The sequence below is a fragment of the Carassius carassius genome, chromosome 7 (genome assembly GCF_963082965.1).
Source record: "Carassius carassius chromosome 7, fCarCar2.1, whole genome shotgun sequence".
NCBI classification, from domain to species: Eukaryota; Metazoa; Chordata; class Actinopteri; order Cypriniformes; family Cyprinidae; genus Carassius; species Carassius carassius.
This window is the reverse complement of record NC_081761.1, coordinates 23,719,044-23,736,498: the sequence shown is the minus strand read 5'-3', so window position 1 is coordinate 23,736,498 and position 17,455 is coordinate 23,719,044. Positions and strand designations below refer to the sequence as shown.

General features: G+C 38.5%; 1 protein-coding gene and 1 long non-coding RNA gene across 2 annotated transcripts in view; one reads left to right on the top strand and one right to left on the bottom strand.

Moving 5' to 3' along the window:
* The window catches only part of lmo7b (LIM domain 7b), a 40,036-nt gene extending 23,274 nt beyond the window's left edge, over positions 1-16,762 (top strand). The window contains exons 15-29 of the mRNA XM_059554242.1: positions 41-155; positions 1,855-2,016; positions 4,994-5,160; positions 5,852-5,915; positions 10,206-10,231; positions 10,352-10,459; positions 10,690-10,779; positions 10,963-11,177; positions 11,628-11,672; positions 12,091-12,146; positions 12,246-12,414; positions 12,793-13,062; positions 13,681-13,789; positions 15,426-15,531; positions 15,839-16,762. Coding sequence (XP_059410225.1) covers positions 41-155; positions 1,855-2,016; positions 4,994-5,160; positions 5,852-5,915; positions 10,206-10,231; positions 10,352-10,459; positions 10,690-10,779; positions 10,963-11,177; positions 11,628-11,672; positions 12,091-12,146; positions 12,246-12,414; positions 12,793-13,062; positions 13,681-13,789; positions 15,426-15,531; positions 15,839-15,861 — 1,725 coding nt within the window. The 3' untranslated portion in view covers positions 15,862-16,762. The remainder of the gene's footprint in view (positions 1-40; positions 156-1,854; positions 2,017-4,993; positions 5,161-5,851; positions 5,916-10,205; positions 10,232-10,351; positions 10,460-10,689; positions 10,780-10,962; positions 11,178-11,627; positions 11,673-12,090; positions 12,147-12,245; positions 12,415-12,792; positions 13,063-13,680; positions 13,790-15,425; positions 15,532-15,838) is intronic.
* On the bottom strand, positions 6,392-10,196 carry LOC132143746 (uncharacterized). Its single transcript, XR_009434275.1, has 2 exons — positions 9,971-10,196; positions 6,392-6,735 (listed from the first exon to the last, which is right to left on the bottom strand). It is a non-coding gene; the product is annotated as an uncharacterized LOC132143746 (long non-coding RNA).
* Positions 16,763-17,455: the final 693 nt, after the last annotated feature.

Below are 17,455 nucleotides of genomic sequence, written 5' to 3'. Positions count from 1 at the left end.
TCTCTCTCTCTCTCTCTCTCACTCTCACTCACTCACTCAGGTGGGTCAAAGTGAAATGCGAGTCTGTTTGAATCAGAAGCCAAACAGTGGGAGAGACTTTGGATTCAAGGCTCACTGGGACTCAACTGGTGCTCGTGTGAAATCTGTTCAACCTGGTAAGACTTCTAATGTAAAACGGTTCCAAACAAACAGTTTAGTTAGAATTAATAGAGGTTGAAATATAATATATGGTTATAAATATGGTTGTTTCAACCATACAGAATCTCTGTTTAGGGAAATAGGGTGGTGTGCGTTTATGTGGAGCATAAAGCTGTGGAGATGAGATCTCCTTAAAAAAACTTAATAGCCTAAAAGTTTTCTCAGTTTGCTACTTTGGGAATTCATGATGAATTTTTTCGCATATTTGTTTCTTTAATTTTGGTTTATGCAAGGAAGGAGTGTTTTTGCAGTTTTATTGCCATGTACGCTTCTGTTCCGCCACACTGTGTCATTCTCAGCATTCCGGAGTGAGATTGATTATGAATGATTTATAGTGAACAGTGAAGGTGTTTCTTACTGTGCATTAGTCTGATTGATTAAACCGAAGAAGTTCTGTAGGGAGTCTGGCCCTGAGCTTAGGATATATCCTCATGAATGAGAGGAGCTTGAGCATTCAACTGTGACCGGTGCACTTAAAAAAGCAGGTCAGGGCAGCCATGCATGCAGGAAATATAACGTAAAGACCATCTATTGTATGTTATATCAGCGGTTTCATTGTACGAAAGAGACTGAGAGCGTTTGGTTCTGACACTTGGGATCCTTTTAATCAGCCGTATTGTGTGGCATGAGGTGTAGAAGGCTCAGGTTGATCTCCTTCCCCAGAATTCCATTAAACACACTAACCTACATGTAGAGCCTCATCAATGATGTATGAACCTGTTCTGTTGTTTTCAGTTCCATTTAGTGCTATCAGTCAGGTAATACATTGACAAATGTTTTAAGTTAATGTATTTTAATCTTTTTTTTTTTTTTAACATTAAGAAAACTTGAATGCACACATATAAAAAAGCACTAATTTTGGTAATTAAATTTGGTACAATCTACAGTGTATGTGTACTATTATTGAATACATTCAAAACATCTGGCTAAGGTAGATTTCTGCAACAGTGCACAAAAAAAATCACTGAATCCACATATGCTGTAAAATGAGGATACTGTCATAGATTTTCTTTATCAATTAACTTATATTTATAACTAAATTAAATCAAGATTTGGTGTGGCCATCCTTAGCGTTTAATGCTGCTTTTGCCCTCTGTGCACTTGTGCATAGTTTTTCAGGTAGTTAGGTCTCTTGAAGCATCTTGGAGACATTGCCACATTTTTTCTGGATTGAGTCTGTCTCAGTTTGTTCTGTTTCTTAATGTCATTCCAGACAGACTGGATGATGATGAGATCAGATCTCTGTGTAGAGCAAATGGCTGTTGTCAGAAAAATCTCACTGGATTCTTATAATTAATGGCAAAATGTATGTTTGGAAATGTCAACGGTTTCCTTCTGACACACTACAGCAAAATATAGAAATCAAATAATTGACTCAAAACCATTTTTTTTATCTGGTGGATATACTAGTGTTCGAATAATTTTGACCACCACTGTACAGATATACTATACACTTTTCGACCATCCTGTTTACACATCACCAGATTGTTTCACATGCCAATGAATGAAAACCCATGAGAACAAGATTTGTATTCAATACAAATCTAAAATGTCCTGTTCTTCCAGATCTTGAAGTAAACCTGATTATGTACTCTCACAGTTTGACTTGAAGGCACAGCCTTGTCTTGCTTCATCTTCTTGCTCTGCATCACACAGGCGGCCCAGCAGAGTTGTGTGGTCTGCTGATGGGTGATGAGATTGTGGCACTGGGTGGATGCAGGGTGGCTGAAATGAATTATGAGCAGTTTAAGGGCAGTATGAACACAGCACATCAAAAGGGCACTTTACTGATGGACATCCGACGACACGGCCAGAATGGTGAGGATGTGGAAACTTTCTGTGATTTAATGTAGCACCGTTAAAGGAATACTCCACCCAATTGGCTTTAACTTTACTCACACTTGGATCATCAAAATGTAGTTGAGTTGAGTCAGAACAGATCTGAAGAAATTCACATTACATCACTTGCTCGCCGACAGATCCTCTGCAGTGAATGGGTGCCGTCAGTATGAGAGTCCAAACAGCTGTTAAAAACAATAACCCAAAAAGCTGTATCTTTGTGAAAAAAAACAGACCATTAAGGCATTTTTAACTTCAAACTGTTGCCTCCATTGCTAAAAGACAAGTCCTCTATCCATAAAAATGCTTCCACCAGTGTAAATGCAGTGCTTGGTCTGTGCAGATTTCTCTCCTGATTCAGACAAGATGACTTTTTCCACTGGAGAAAGCAATATTATGGAAGCTATGGTTTGACGTTTAATACATCTATTAATACATGCAAATAATTTAATCATGATGGATTAGTTTCATACAAACATACAGGTTGTGGATTCATTATATTACTTATGGATTATTGTGATGGTTTTATTAGCCGTTTGGACTCTCATTCTGATGGCACCCATTCAAGGCTGAGGATCCATTGCTGAGCAAGACATGTAATGCTACATTTCTCCAAATCTGTTCCCTTGAAATAAACAAACGCATCTGCATCTTGGATGGTGTGAGGGTGAGCAAACTTTCATCTGTTTAACTCTCTGGAGTCTAAGGGTATTTTTGGGGCCTGGAGAAGTTTTGTCATGCCCTGACATTTGTGCTTTTTCAGTTTCTTATAAATATCTAAATGGGTAAAGTCTAATCTCACTGTAATCAGCACAAACTGGGCTATAATAATATGTGAAATGCATGTATGTACATGATTGTATTTTTGAGAAAAAAATGTTATGCGTGGTTAGTGAAAAACTAAAAATGTTAAATCACTTGAATAAGGCCATAAAACACATACAGAACATTGGTTCCCGGGATTTTTGAGAACTGGAGCTTGTAGCCTAGAATTTTTCTTTCTAAATGATGTGAAAATCATCTTGTTTACTCACTTACAGAAAACAATATATTGATTTAAATTTTCTAAGACACTTTTTGTTGGTAAAAGTCATACATGCGAGTAGGCGTCAACTATCATGAATATCATTGTGATTTACACCTGAGAAGACAAAGGGTCGCAAAATGAGCTGCATAATGAGCTGCATAATGAGCCTCTCAGTCATCTGTGCCACTGAGAGGGAAGAGTTACAAGAAAGAATGTGAGAACAAAATAAATCTACATAATTTTATGTTTGTAGTTTATTTAGAATATATTTAATTATCCCAAAACATAATTTAATATCCACTGGCGAGTGCAGTTAAACAGTTTATTAGGAACAATCAAAGCTGACTTTCAAACTAAATTGTTTGCATCATTACTCCAGTCACATAATCCTTCAGAAATCCTTTTAACAATCTTATTTTTTACAAAAAATATTTGTTGTTGTTGTTATTATTATTAGTATTATTATTATTTTTATTATTATTATTTATGTTGAAAAGAGCTGAGAATATTTTTCAGGTTTTTTAGGGGGATAAATTGAAAGAACAGTTATCTTTATTCGTTACATTTATATTATTTACATCAAGCTTTTGAAGGGTATAGTGTATATTGTTATTGAAACTTCATAATATTTCACTTGATTATACATTTAGTCAGGAATTATAGTTTGGAAAAAGTCTTTGGAAAAAGTCTAACTAGTAAAATGTTTACACGTTATGTGAAAACTAGTACAAGTATATAAATAAAAAGAGACTTACTCATGTTTATGATCTCTGCTGAATAAAGTGCTTCATTATTTTTTCTCTGAGGAAATCCATTTCTCAAATCCTCAACCACAACACATCTTTTTGGGGTGAATTATGTCTTATTCCTCTCATCGCGAAGCAAACAGTAAAATAAAAAAAAAAACTTGAAGAACAGTCTGGCTGCGTTGTCTTCTGTTATGGGCGTATTCAAGCCGCGCGCTTCAGTGAAACATTAGAATCTGAATAGCGCGTTCAGCGCGGGGGCGTGGTCGCATTAGAAGATAATGAAGGGAGACTTGAAAAATGGACATCGCGTTGTTTTAATATGGATTACTTTATCACAGAATATTTGTTTTCAGCGGCACTTGTTTCGTTTAAAAGTAAACCTGTCAAGCTTTCTATAGATATCTCTCTCATGTCTCTTCGTTGAGTATTCACTGAGTTACAGATCATTTTAATGACGTGTTTGTAAATGAAGATCAGCGCAGACAAAGGCTGCAGACAGCACACCTTGTTTGTTATCTTTTATAAGTGCACAAAGTTTTATGTCTGTATACAAAAAAAAAAACCTTTACAGATTCAATTGATGTATTGCTCTTATCTGTACGATTAAAACTGAAAGTGTAATTTAAGTTCTTTTCGGGGTTATCAGGAGAAAATGACTCATAACGCGTATCCGCGTTAATCAACTCCCAGAGGGTTAAACAGCATAATTTAAAATGTTTATTTTGAAATAATGTTGCGTTAACAACAAATGTTTTTTTTTGTAACATTGTCACACTCACAATTAAATAGTAATATAAAAAAAATCGGATTTAAGAAGCACTTAAAATATAGGTATATTTTTGGCATGGTTCCTTCTGCTTCTGATTTTTATGAGCCCAGAAAGTCAAGATACATGATCTGTTGCTTTCTGTCACTGTGGGAAGGTGGTCTGTTTGTCAGTCAGTCTCACTGTCATTTCTGATTAGTCTGTGGGTTCACTGTCTTTAATTTTTTCCCCCCTTTTACCACTGGATCAATAATATTTGCTTCAGTTTCATTAAAGGGAATTGGGGAAAGAGTACCCTGAAAAAAATATATTTTAACCAACTTAAAAATCCGCTTTCATAAATCACAATGCTGAATCGCAAGTTCACTAACATGTGGCTTGGCATTTCTGATGTATGTTTTGGGTACTGGACAGACTGGGGCAGTGACCAACCTTCCCTACCGTACAAGAGCCATAAGACCATCAATTTGACCAGTGCCAATTCAACACTTGTAGGGCGGCCCGAGCAGTATGTCTCGATTAGCACAACCTCTCCAGTGGAGACCATGGTGAAGACACAAGTCAACGGACAGCCTGCTAATGTGAGTCAGGACAGGGGTATAATGAATGTGGTGGACTGTGGGAAATCAGTCAGTTTCGCTGTGGTTGTTGTTTAAATGTTGTCATTTTTAATATTTATCTCCAAGTTGGTAATTCATGTTTACCTGTACATTGAATGCTTAAGGCTAGACTATCGCTCAACAGGATCAATAACTTGTTTGAAGGAAACTTATGCTTATATTCAGCAAGGATGCAATAAATTGGTTAAAAGTATCAATAAGGACTTTTTATAATATTACAAAAGATTAATATCTCCATTAAATGCTGTTCTTTTGAAATTTGTTCATGAGAGATTTCTGGGGAAAAAATAATTTATCGCTGTTCCGCAAAAATAGTAAGCGGAACAACTGTTTACAACATTGATGATAATGCATGTTTTTTGAGCATTAAATTTACATATTAGAATAATTTCTGATGGATAATGCATGCTGAAGACTGGAGTAATGGCTCCTGAAAATTCAGCTTTGTATCGGCAATAAATTGTATTTTCAAATATATTCCAGTTATTTAAAGCTGCAATAACTTATTGTGTGTATATATATATATATATATAAAATGTTTATTGCTAATAAACAGTCTATTTATATATATATATATATATATATATATAAAACAATTTGGGTAGTGTACATTCTATATTAAGAAATTAATTTTGATTTTACATGTTTTCAGGGAGTTCTATCTAAAATGGTAAATGGACGTATCCAGGACAATCCAGTTTCTCTAAGAAACAAAGGTAGGTGCTCAAGACCCCTTCAGCAGTCGGAACTTTGTCCTTGTTCAGGGTTAAACTGAAGAATTTTCACGTTATTTAAAAAAAACCACTCAAATATATCTCTTTCCACTGTTCTCTCCCCATCTGTGTTGTAGACTATGAGAACATAGTTTTGAAAAATCAAAGAAGAAAGTTAGAATTTTTCATGACAAAAGGTAACGGCATTCAATCAAGCTGTAGCGGCTAATCGATCGTTGCAGCTAATTCATTTAATTATACTGTGACTGATTTTGTATTAAGCACACTCTTAATTGAGTGTATTGGTGCAGTCTGTTCTGTTGAATATTAATATCTGAATTCATTCCAAAACAGACGGGTTTGCTTATTCTCTGTTCTAAGGACCTGACTAACTAAAGCATTTAGTACACGCATTAAATCTGTCCCCCATTTAAGTTAACATTTGACATGCTCTTTTCTCACTACTGAATGTACTAAAAACTTTTTTTTAAAGTCAAGCTCTTGGACTGAACAGAAAGATCTGAAATTGCTCTGGGTTTCTGTTGCTTTCCATTTTATTGCTCTGAAAGCTAATGCTCTGTCCTTCAGGTGCCATGGTTAGCTCCTGGGTCTATCTCCGTGGTAAATAAAGATGTGTGCTGTGATACGCTGTAATTGGCTGTATGTGAGGACTGCTGTTTGTTACTCTTTCTCTTTCTGTCTTTTTTTCTGTATCTGTTGTGATTCCTGCTATACAGTATATCTTTGCAGAGTTGACAATTTTGAGTTCGCTAGTGTCTTATAATTTAGTGCCATTCCGTGGTTTGATTCCTCTGTATTAGGGCTGAAACGATTCCTCGAGTAACTCGATTACAAAAAATGATCGAGGCAAATTCCTCTGCCTCGAAGCCTCTTTTAATTTATTTAAAATCTCACGTCTGGTTCTTTCACAATGATTTTTTTCAATGTTCAATGCGTTTACGTCACCCACAAAGCGAAAGGATACACAAGCGCTGCGTCCGAAATCACATACTGCAAGGAGTCGGCAGTGTTTTGATTTGAGGGCGTGGGCAAACGTAAAGAGAACGTCGTGGAGTGTGTCCATTGCAAGATAGAGCTGGCATACCACAACTAGGGCCCTATGAATTCCGCGATGCAGAAAACGCAGAGGGAATCGCGGAATCCAGTCATAAAAACGGAATTTACAGTTTAACGCGGAATGGCACGGAATTTGACAAATTTTGAATGAATTAATCAAAAATAGGTCATTGCACTTACATCAAATCACGATATGATATGAACTAATATCTGTAAATATTAAGCCGGAACAGTCTATTTATATATGAATCCTGCATGTTCTGCGTGTCTCTGTTAATGAATGGAGCAGAAGCGCGTCTTCCTTTAACACACTGAAGCGCGCGTGACGCTCGCGGTGATTTCAGCGTCTGCTGTCTCACTAAATAAGATGTGAACACATGAACAACATCTCCAGAACTGCTCTGACAGTCACTTCATAAGCCATAGAATCTTGCAAAAGTAGAAGGTGTGGACCACCCCGCAGCATTGCAGATGTTCAGCATGGACACAGCTGCTAGAAAGGCCTTGGAGGCTGCCATACCCCGTGTAGAGTGAGCCTTGGGTCCCGACAGCGAGGGACGACCAGAGGACTCATAGGTGGCGTTGATAGTCTCAACTATCCAACGACTAATAGTCTGCTTAGAAGCAGGAAAACCCCTCTTGGGGGGACCGTAGCATACAAGCAATTGGTCCGTTTATCTCCACAGGGCAGCTCTGTGGACATATGCGTCCAGCGCTCGAACTGGACACATACAATTTAGCTTTTCTTGGTCGGGCTCCCGAAAGGGAGGAGGACATAAGGCCTGCAGCACTACAGGTTGTGGTGTGATAGAGGGCACCTTAGGAACATATCCCGCTCGAGGGTATATGAACACTTTGGTCATGCCAGGGGCAAAATCAAGATAGGTAGGGGCCACTGAGAGGGCCTGTAAATCTCCTACTCTCCTCAGAGAGGTAATGGCCAACAAAAAGGCGGTTTTAAGAGTCAGAAGTCCGTCTGAGATCTTGAATCAGAGGCTCTTTGCAAATCTCCATTCGATCTAACACCACAACCAAGTCCCAAGGGGATATACGGGATCGTACTGGAGGTCTCAGCCTCAGCGCACCATGGAGGAAACATGTAACTAAGGGGTGTCTTCCCAAAGACTGACCATCGAGAAAGGCATGGTAGGCCGCAATGAAGACCTTCACGCCACGTAAACTTTCAGTGTGGAGTGGGTCGACACTGCAGAGAGCCTGGCCTTTAGAAACTCCAGAACTGTACCAACTGGGCAGTTTGCTGGGTCAGGCTGGCGGTCTCTGCACCATGAGGTGAAGAGTTTCCACCTCAGGGCATACGGTTTCCTCGTTGAGGGAGCTCTAGCTTGGAGGATGGTCTCAACAACCTCGGTTGAGAGACCGGATGCTATGAGTTGTGCCTCCTCAGGGGCCACACCCATAGCTTCCACAACTCCGAGCGAGGGTGAATTATTGTGCCCTGCGCCTGTGAGAGTAGGTCTGTCCTGATCGGTATCTCCGAGGAGCGAGACCAGATCTGCAAACCATACTCTGCCCGGCCAGAGTGGGGCTACTAGCAACAGACGAACCCCTTCCCGGCATACTCTCGCCAGAACTCCCGGGAGCAGAGCAATAGGGGGAAAGGTGTACAGACGAAGCCTCAGCCAGGTTTGTACCATAGCGTCCAGTCCGGGAGGAGCTGGATGAACTAGAGAGAACCGAAGGGGACATTGTGATGTCTCTTGAGTCGCAAAGATGTCTACTTGAGCTCTGCCAAAAACGTTCCATATCTGCTTCACCTCGGGGTGAAGCTTCCATTCCCGGACCTCGGCCCCTGCCTCGACAGTATGTCTGGTCTCATATTTAGTTTCCCAGGAATATATACTGCTCTTAATGAGAGGAGTTTGCTCTGGGACCACACAAGGATCTGGTGCGCCAGCTTGTACAAGGGACCTCCTGTGACCTTGATAGTTCGAAGTGGATTGCCCCTCGGGGAAAATCCCTTGGTCTTGAGCCACCACTGTAGGGGTCTTATGTACAGCAGGCCAAGAGGTATCACGTTGGACGCAGCTGCCATCAGACCCAACAATCTCTAAAATTGTTTGACAGTGAGTGACTGGCATTCTTTGACTCTCTCGACTGAGATGAGGATCGACTCGATACGAGCAGGGGACAATCGTGCCTGCATCGCGGTCAAATCCCAACTACGCCTAGATAGGTGGTTCTCTGAACTGGAAAAGTACACTCTTCTTGGCGTTCAGTCTCAAACCCAGCTCCCCCATATGTGCGAGAACGATATCTCGATGTCGAGCCGCAACCTGCTCTGACTGAGCTAAAATCAACCAATCGTCGATATAGTTGAGAATGCGGATGCCCTGCATGCACAGGGGGACCAGAGCCGCATCTACATTGAGCATTTGACCGTTTGATTTGAGTAAAACTAGCGTCACATCACATACACAGAACTGTAAAGGTACGTCAACCCGTCAAAATAAGTCCGGTTAAAGACTATTGTTCAGCAGAATGTACATAGCCTACTACTAAAAAAAAAAATCAATTTTTTTTTTTTTTAAGGTTTAATCACACAACATTTCTTCCATGTTTTATTTTTAATAGTAAATCCCCCTTTGTTTACCAAAAAGTTAAGTTAATTTTCAATAATTAAAAGAGAAATTAATTTATGCGTTTTGTTTAATGTGCTTCTCAGAAAATGCTTTATTTAAAACCCCAACTGAATGGCACTTAAATGCACTTAATTCTTCTGTCAACTTTGTTGTCATTGTTCACAGTTACAAGTACAGACAGAGAAACAATGGGTAATAATTAAATGTAAACTTAGTTGTTCATTTTAAGAGACCCAGGAGTCTTATTTTCTCTTGCATAATATTGCACTTTAATTAAGCAAAAACACATTTTATCCTATTACTCGATTAATCGATGGAATTTTTGGTAGAATACTCGATTACTGAAATATTCGATAGCTACAGCCCTACTCTGTAGTGTACACTACTCCTCTGAGTTTTTTTTGCACGCTCATCATGTTTGTCTCTGTCTTGTGTGTTGTTTAAAGCTTGCATACCATCATATGAGTGTGAATTTATGTGCTTGACCGTGTTGGCTTTGGTTGTGGTTACAGAGCAGCATGACCCAACAGGTTAAAGGGATGGAAAACTGATGGCTATGTGTGTGCTTGATTGTGCTGTTTAAATTGATTATTTTTGTCCCCTCTTCTTTTACTAGGTGGCTCGGAGTCTGCCATCTCTGATGTAAGTCGCATCTGTTGTTTAAATTTAGTCATTATTCCGGGTCTTTATCTTAAATTCAGATTTTTTTTTTTTATTCTGATTTCTGTTGTTTATTCATTTATTTTTTGGGGGGGGTATCAGCTGCAGGTTCCCTCCATCAGTACCACGTCCTCTCGCTGGTCATGGGATCATGAGGAGGAGAGGCGGAGACAGGAGAAATGGCAGATGGAACAAGAGCGCCTTCTGCAGGTACCACCAAACACCAAATCACATAAATTAGTTTTAGTTTCAGTACAGTTATAGTCATTTATTGTAGTTAATAAATAGTTATGCCAATATAGAAATACTGCATACTTTCCTATCAACCAGCTACCTACTGACATGCATTCTCAAGTGTAAAGCTTTTCAATGTAATAAGCTAATTAAAAAAAAGAGAATAAATGTTTGCTAGTGGACTTTTTTTTCTGCATTGGTTTCAGGAGAAGTATCGCCGTGATCAGGAGAAGTTGGAGGAGGAGTGGAGGAGAGCTCAGCAGGAGGTCTATGGAGAGGAGCACAGTGGTACTGAGGTCAGAAGATTGTTATAGCATTAACCCCTGTTGCTTCATCATTTTATAATGTCCCTCATTTACACTCTAAAACATGTAAATTACATTTTTATACAGAGGTTCCATTGCCTTTAGACTCTAAAGCATGATGAATGGAAAATAAGAACAATAACAATGTTATTATGTACCTCCTGCTGATATTAGGAGCAGAAGTGCACTGATGTGCCATCAAATGGAAACGCTACTTATATTCAATCGCCCTTCTTCAACCAATCCATTGCTACCACTTCAGTGGCATCCAATCAGAATGCAGAGAAGGTGGAAGCAACACAGAACAGACAGACCACTGTGCAAACAGCAGCAGCACAGCAGTCACTAAAGACAGAAGTGGAGTGTGATTCAACCACAAAGAGTCAGTGGTAAGAAATATGCCAAACACAAGTTGGAAGAGAAGTTGTTGCTGTTAATGTCAAGAAATCATTAGGATTTAGCATTTCTGTAAATATTAGGGCTGTCATTCAGTAAAAAAATTATAAGTGCATCATTTAAAATGCAAGCACACAAACGAAGATGATTTGATTCATTTCAATAAAGACATTCAGTAAATAATTTCAGTGAAGACATTGCATTATTGTAGCTGACAAAAGACTCAATATATAATATTCAACAGATCATGTTGTTTAACTGAACATATCACCAGCACCTATCAAGTCCACAAGAAATTAGGGAACACTTTTCTTGAAATTGTTGGTCTACATAAACATGCAGACAGACATTTTATTTAAGCTGTGATGTGTGGCATTTGTAGTTTATCTTACTGCTGCTTTGGTTTTTGTTCGTATGTCTGCTTCTGCTTTGTCCTGCTTCAGCTCTGAGGTGTCCTATGGGTTTGCCAAGCTTACAGTTTCAGACAGGTCAGTTTGCTTTTGGGGCTGCATTTGCTTCTTTGAATGGCTTTTATTGCATAAGGAAGATGTGATATACATTTGGCTGCACTTTTTATGTATTTAAAGGTTTTCCAGTTTTGTAAAGGGGAAATGTGGATCCCCCCCCCCCATTATTAAAATACATTCTCACTTTAATGTGAAGGAAAAACTTAATTCTGGTTTAGATTTCAATTCCATTTAGTGGTATTTCATGTTACCTTATCGCTCTCATAACATTTATTTCTGTCCATTGCCAGAAGAGTTCGGGGAGTTGTTTGTGATGCAAAAAATGACACACCACACCTTTACAGTTAAACTTTACGCTGTATTTTAATGTTTTTTTTTTTGTTCATTCCGTTTTCTTTTTTATTTATTATTATTCAATTCATGTGTTTATTCTGCATAGGAAAAAGTCCAAATCTACCCCTGCACTTCAAGGCCTTTACAAACAAGATGCTAAAGGTTTGATTACTTTATATTTTGGTTATTTTTATCTGAATTCCTGAAGAGTGAACACCAGGCACAGTTCTCGTCTTCTCTGCCTTGTCTCTTCATTGGCAGCAGGAAGCGGTCAAAAGAAGGGACAGCTGTCACAGGCAGAAACGGAACGTCTGCAGATCTTGGAAGAGATGAGGAAGAAGACGCAGCTCCTCACTGACAACAGTTGGATCCGTCAGCGCAATGCTAGCATCAACAAAGAGCCCATCACTGTGGGAACATCAATCAGGAGGTCCTGATGAATAAACATTTTCCTTATATTGTTGTGCACAGATTTTCTTTGTCAGCTCTACATTACCATTGACTAGTGTGACGCATGGAATAACGGCTACTAGAAAATTCAGCTTTTTATCACAGAAATAAATTTAATTTTATAATGCATTCAAATAGAAAGTGGCTATTTTAAATGTATAATATTTCACAATATTGTGGTTTTTACTGCATTTTTGATCAAATAAATGCAGGTTTGGTAAGCATAAGAAGCTTTTTTTAAACATTTCAAAATCTTCCCGACCCCAAACTTTTGAATGGTAATGTGTCCTGATTGGACAAAGGAAACCACATCCTTTTCAATCTGAAAGTCTTTAATATCTCATTCTCTGCATCCCAGATATGAATCTCTGGACAACCTCCACTCAACCAGCTCCTCCTGGTTTAGGCAGTCCTACTCTTCAAGTCTCTCAAACAGGCCCCATTCTGCTTTGGGGAACACTGGCTCTTACAGGAGTGGACGCAGCAGCCTGGGCCCTGATTCAGCCATCTTCTCTACTGCTCTGAAGCAGAGCTCCTTGTTTGCCTCCAACTACCCCACTCCACCAATCACAGCTACACCTGAGCCATCGGGCCCTAAGTCATGTCAAAACTCTCAACAACATGGCAGGTGTGGATTAGCCCTGACGCATTTTTAAGTTTGTTTTTTCAGAATGAATTTGTGCTTTTGTCTTTAACCAAAGCATTGCTTTGTAAATGCATTTTCAGTTGAAATACATTTAGGCCAATTTGAGTAGCTTTCTTGTTTATTTATATATATGTATATATATATATAAGTTATTTATATTAGTTATTTATATTCACAATTGAGTATGCAATATTCAGTATTGTGACTAGTAATATGCCACAAAACCGCACTGCTTGCTATATCATATTGGAAATACATCTTGTTAACTGCATCTAATTTTGTGTAAAGATTTATATCTTTGGCTTTGTTATTAAATATGCAGTCAAGTTAGAAATATAAAAAACTTTTATTACTGCTTATTTTTACACTGAAAACTCAAATGGAGCATATTGAATTGTGGTATACATCGTTGTGCATGTCTTGTCAATTTGGGTATTTCATGCATTCTGAAGCTTACTGTGTACAGTATACATCCAGCGTAGTATGTTATTCAGAATCGTTCAGCCTCCCCATGTTAAATGTGGTCGAATCAATGCAAGGGCAGAGCAATGCTGTCTTCTATCTGACATTGAACTCTGACACTGGCATGTGGTGCTGTAGGCTGGTCAGTGGCAGGCGGATGTGCTCAAGGTGTGAGCAGCCTCTGGGGAAGGGAGCTGCCATGGTCATCGATTCCCTGGAGCTCTGCTTTCACATTGGTTGCTTCAAGGTGAGACCAAGAGGTCACTTGAAAATGTGAGGGAGCGGGCACTCCATGGATCTGTTGCACCTTGCCTGGGTTTTTAACCTTCGTCATTTGGGGTAGCAAGGGATCATTAATCACCTAATATCAATAAATTCTCTTTTTTGGTGTAGGCAGTCAGATTACAAGCTTGCAAAACAAATTAGAAATGGTGTAGATCCTAATTTAAAGACCTAATTTTGAATCTAAGGAAAAATTATGTAAGGGAATATAACCGAATCATTCCAGTAGTGCTTTAAAGGGATAGTTCACCCAAAATGAACAATTCTGTCATTAATTAGCCTCATGTTGTTCCAAACCTGTAACACATTTGTTCATCTTTGGAACGCAAGATATATTTGATGAAATTCAAGAGCTTTCTGACCCTCCATAGACTGCAACAAAACTGACAATACCCACAAAGGTTGTAAGGACATCATTAAAATAGTCTGTTACATCAGCGGTCCAACCTTAATTTTATGAAACTACAAGAATAGGCTACTTTTTGTGTGCAAAGAAAATAAAAATAATGTCTTTATTCAACAATTTCTTCTCCTCCCTGTCTGACGTAGAACACTTGTTTGCGAGCACAGGAATACACACGTGTGCTTCGTGGTACTCTTGTGTACACGTGTCTCAGACTGACACAGAACAGAGGAAGTTGTTTCTTTGTGCACAAAAAAATATTCTCGTGCTTCATAATATTGCTGTTGAACCTCCGATGTCAAATGGACTTTTTTAACGATATCCTTACTATTTTTCTGGGCCTCGAACTTGTCTGTTGCATTGCGCTCTATACAGGGTCAAAAAAGCCCGATTTCATCAAAAATATCTTAATTTGTGTCCCGAAGATGAACAAGGTCTTACAAGTTTGAAACGACATGAGGGAGAGTAATTAATGACAGAATTAACATTTTTGTGTAAACTATCCCTTTAACTTATGCTTTAATTCTAAGTTACATTGAATTTGGTTCAAATTGAAGTGCAGCCTGTTTTCTGATTGCCTCATTGCCAATAAACTTGGCATAATGAATGCACCTTCTGGCTAACCTCGGCAGAACCTGGACCATTGCATCACCAGAACCCTGACAGTCACTGATCACTCGGGTTTTTCCAATTACAAAACTATACTGTATTTTCCGTAATATTTAGTTCTTTTTTTAATCATCTGAACAATGCAGTTATGTGCCATTACATATGTACATAAATATTACATTATTTCAGAATACTACAGTTATTTATCTAATGAGAGAAGTCAACTTTTGACCTAGGATGACTTCTAGTCAGGTGTAACTTATTTTTCGGAAAATACAGTATTTGCTTTCCTCCTAATGAAGCTTGTCCGTTTTAGAGTCCTGTGTCTGGTCGCAGGGGTTGTGTTTGGTTTACAGTAGCTTCTTGTGTCTTCACTGCTGCACAGGAAGTAACATCACTGCTAACCAGCCTTTACTTAAATCACCTTTTCAAATCGAGCTGTGGTGGAGGATCTGCCCACGCTGACCCAATAATTAGTTTTTCTAATGATTTAAATCATTCCGCCTGATTTGGGAGGCTTTGGGGAAAAAGGGTTGTATCCTCTCATCCTGATGTGTGACAGACTCACGGTTTCTTGTTGTTCTTGCAGTGTGTCAGCTGCAGGACTGACCTTGGAAGAGGGTCTGAGTCCGGAGCTCAGGTCAGAGTCCGACACAGACAGCTCTTCTGTAACACCTGCTACAGCAGAATCAGAGGTAAGCAAGAACCAACGTGCCATTAGAAAACCAGATTCAATTCAGCAGCTTTGAACACTTGCCATATCATATATCATATTATATTTAGTGCTGTCAAACTTATCATGTTAATGCAGGCATAAAAAAAAAAACCTTTCAGAAAAAAAAAATCGATTGACAGCACTAATTATATTATTATATATTATATTAAGTCTTCAGTAATCAAATCTCAAATGTTTCACAAACGGACAACTTTCAGTATGAAAACCATTGCTTTTAATTAAGAACAACACTATACTAACCGAAAGACTATGCATTTTTCTTTTAGTCTGTTCCTCCATCTCCAAGTGACTTGAATGCATTGCAACAGATCGAAGAGGAGTGTACCACAGAAGCAACCTCAGGAACCATTAGCACAACCTAACCACTGCAGCAGGCTTTATCCACTGCTTGCTTTCATTGCTTTGACAATCAGTATATAGAGACTGATATTTCTGGGATTGTTCTCATAGTATGACCGCTACATAGTGACAGGTTTGGGCATGTTATTTTGATCACTTCTGATACCCCTGAGGTTGTTTCTGTACTGGCTGACATCCATGTAGTAGGATGTAATGCTGAACAGTTATGCATTCCATGTGGCAAGTAATAACATGTCGAATGACTTCTAAGAACTGTTTTATATGTTCTATTGTGAAGTCCTTTCTGAGACTCCTCTCATATCTTTAATATAAGCTTTCCTCATAATTATTTAATAAATGTTCTAGCACACTTTATCTGGGTATCAAGCACCCCTGATAACCTGGTTACCCCCCCCCCCCCTACCCATTGGTAGAAATCACATAGTGGTGATGGTGCAGGGGTTTAAGTCATTGTTCTGTAAGTGTTAATTAGGAGGAATCTTATTATGCAACATTTTTAAACAAGCTGCTTCATAGAAATGCATTTGATCCGTCATACTTACAGATGTTGAAATGTATTCTTCAGTAAGTGGCACTCTGGTTGTAACCAACATTTTTATCTCTATTTAGATGCAATGTTCTGCCTGTCAGGAGGCCTGCACACAGAGGTTGTATTGCATATAATTGTAAAATCAAATTTCCTGGGATGCTTCTTTCCAAGCCCCTCTGCCAGATGTTTCTGTTTGACGTTTACGTGACTTTCTCCTTGTATGACATAGCCTAGATAAAACTGGCTAAACAAGTTAAATTAAGTGTTGCCATGGAAATAAAGCTAACTTTTAAATGGAAAATGGTTTTGTACTTAAACTACTTTACTTTCACTGAAGAACTAAAACCCATTTAAAAAAAAAAAAAAAAAAAAAAAAACTTAATTTGGCTTTTTTCCCCCTATACGTATAATTATCTCTTTATGTCTTGAAACAGATACTGTACATACTTGAGTCCTAATATGGTTAATTTAAGAGTGGTTGTATATCTCCAGACTTCTCTGCTTCCTGTCATTAATTGGCTCCCACAGTCATCTCCATTTTTACTGTTGTAACCTCATTCTCAGTGCAGATTTGTCTGTGAACTGGATTGCCCTGTGGAGGGTTGGAATAATAACTGCTTCTGAATTTCCCTTTTTCCATTATCAACAGCAATGGAAGTGTGGTGGTGTTGTTCTGGTGTTTTTATGATGAATGGCAAATCTGCCACCTACTGGACTGGAGTGTGAAAAAAAAAAATGAATCGAATCTAAAATAATCAGTGCCTGAATCAGTCAGAATGATTTAATGAATAGAATTGATTTTGTTCTTGCGCTCATCTCACTGAACAGGTCACAGTGGAAGGGACGATTAGTGAATATAATGTTGCTTCTTACAAGAAGTCATTTTATGGCTTCAGAAGAAATGGAATGAAGCTTTAAAGCTTGGAATATTAGTAAGTTTAAAAAAGCTCAAGTCACCATACTTTCTAAATTCATTGGACAAAATGTCAGTTTC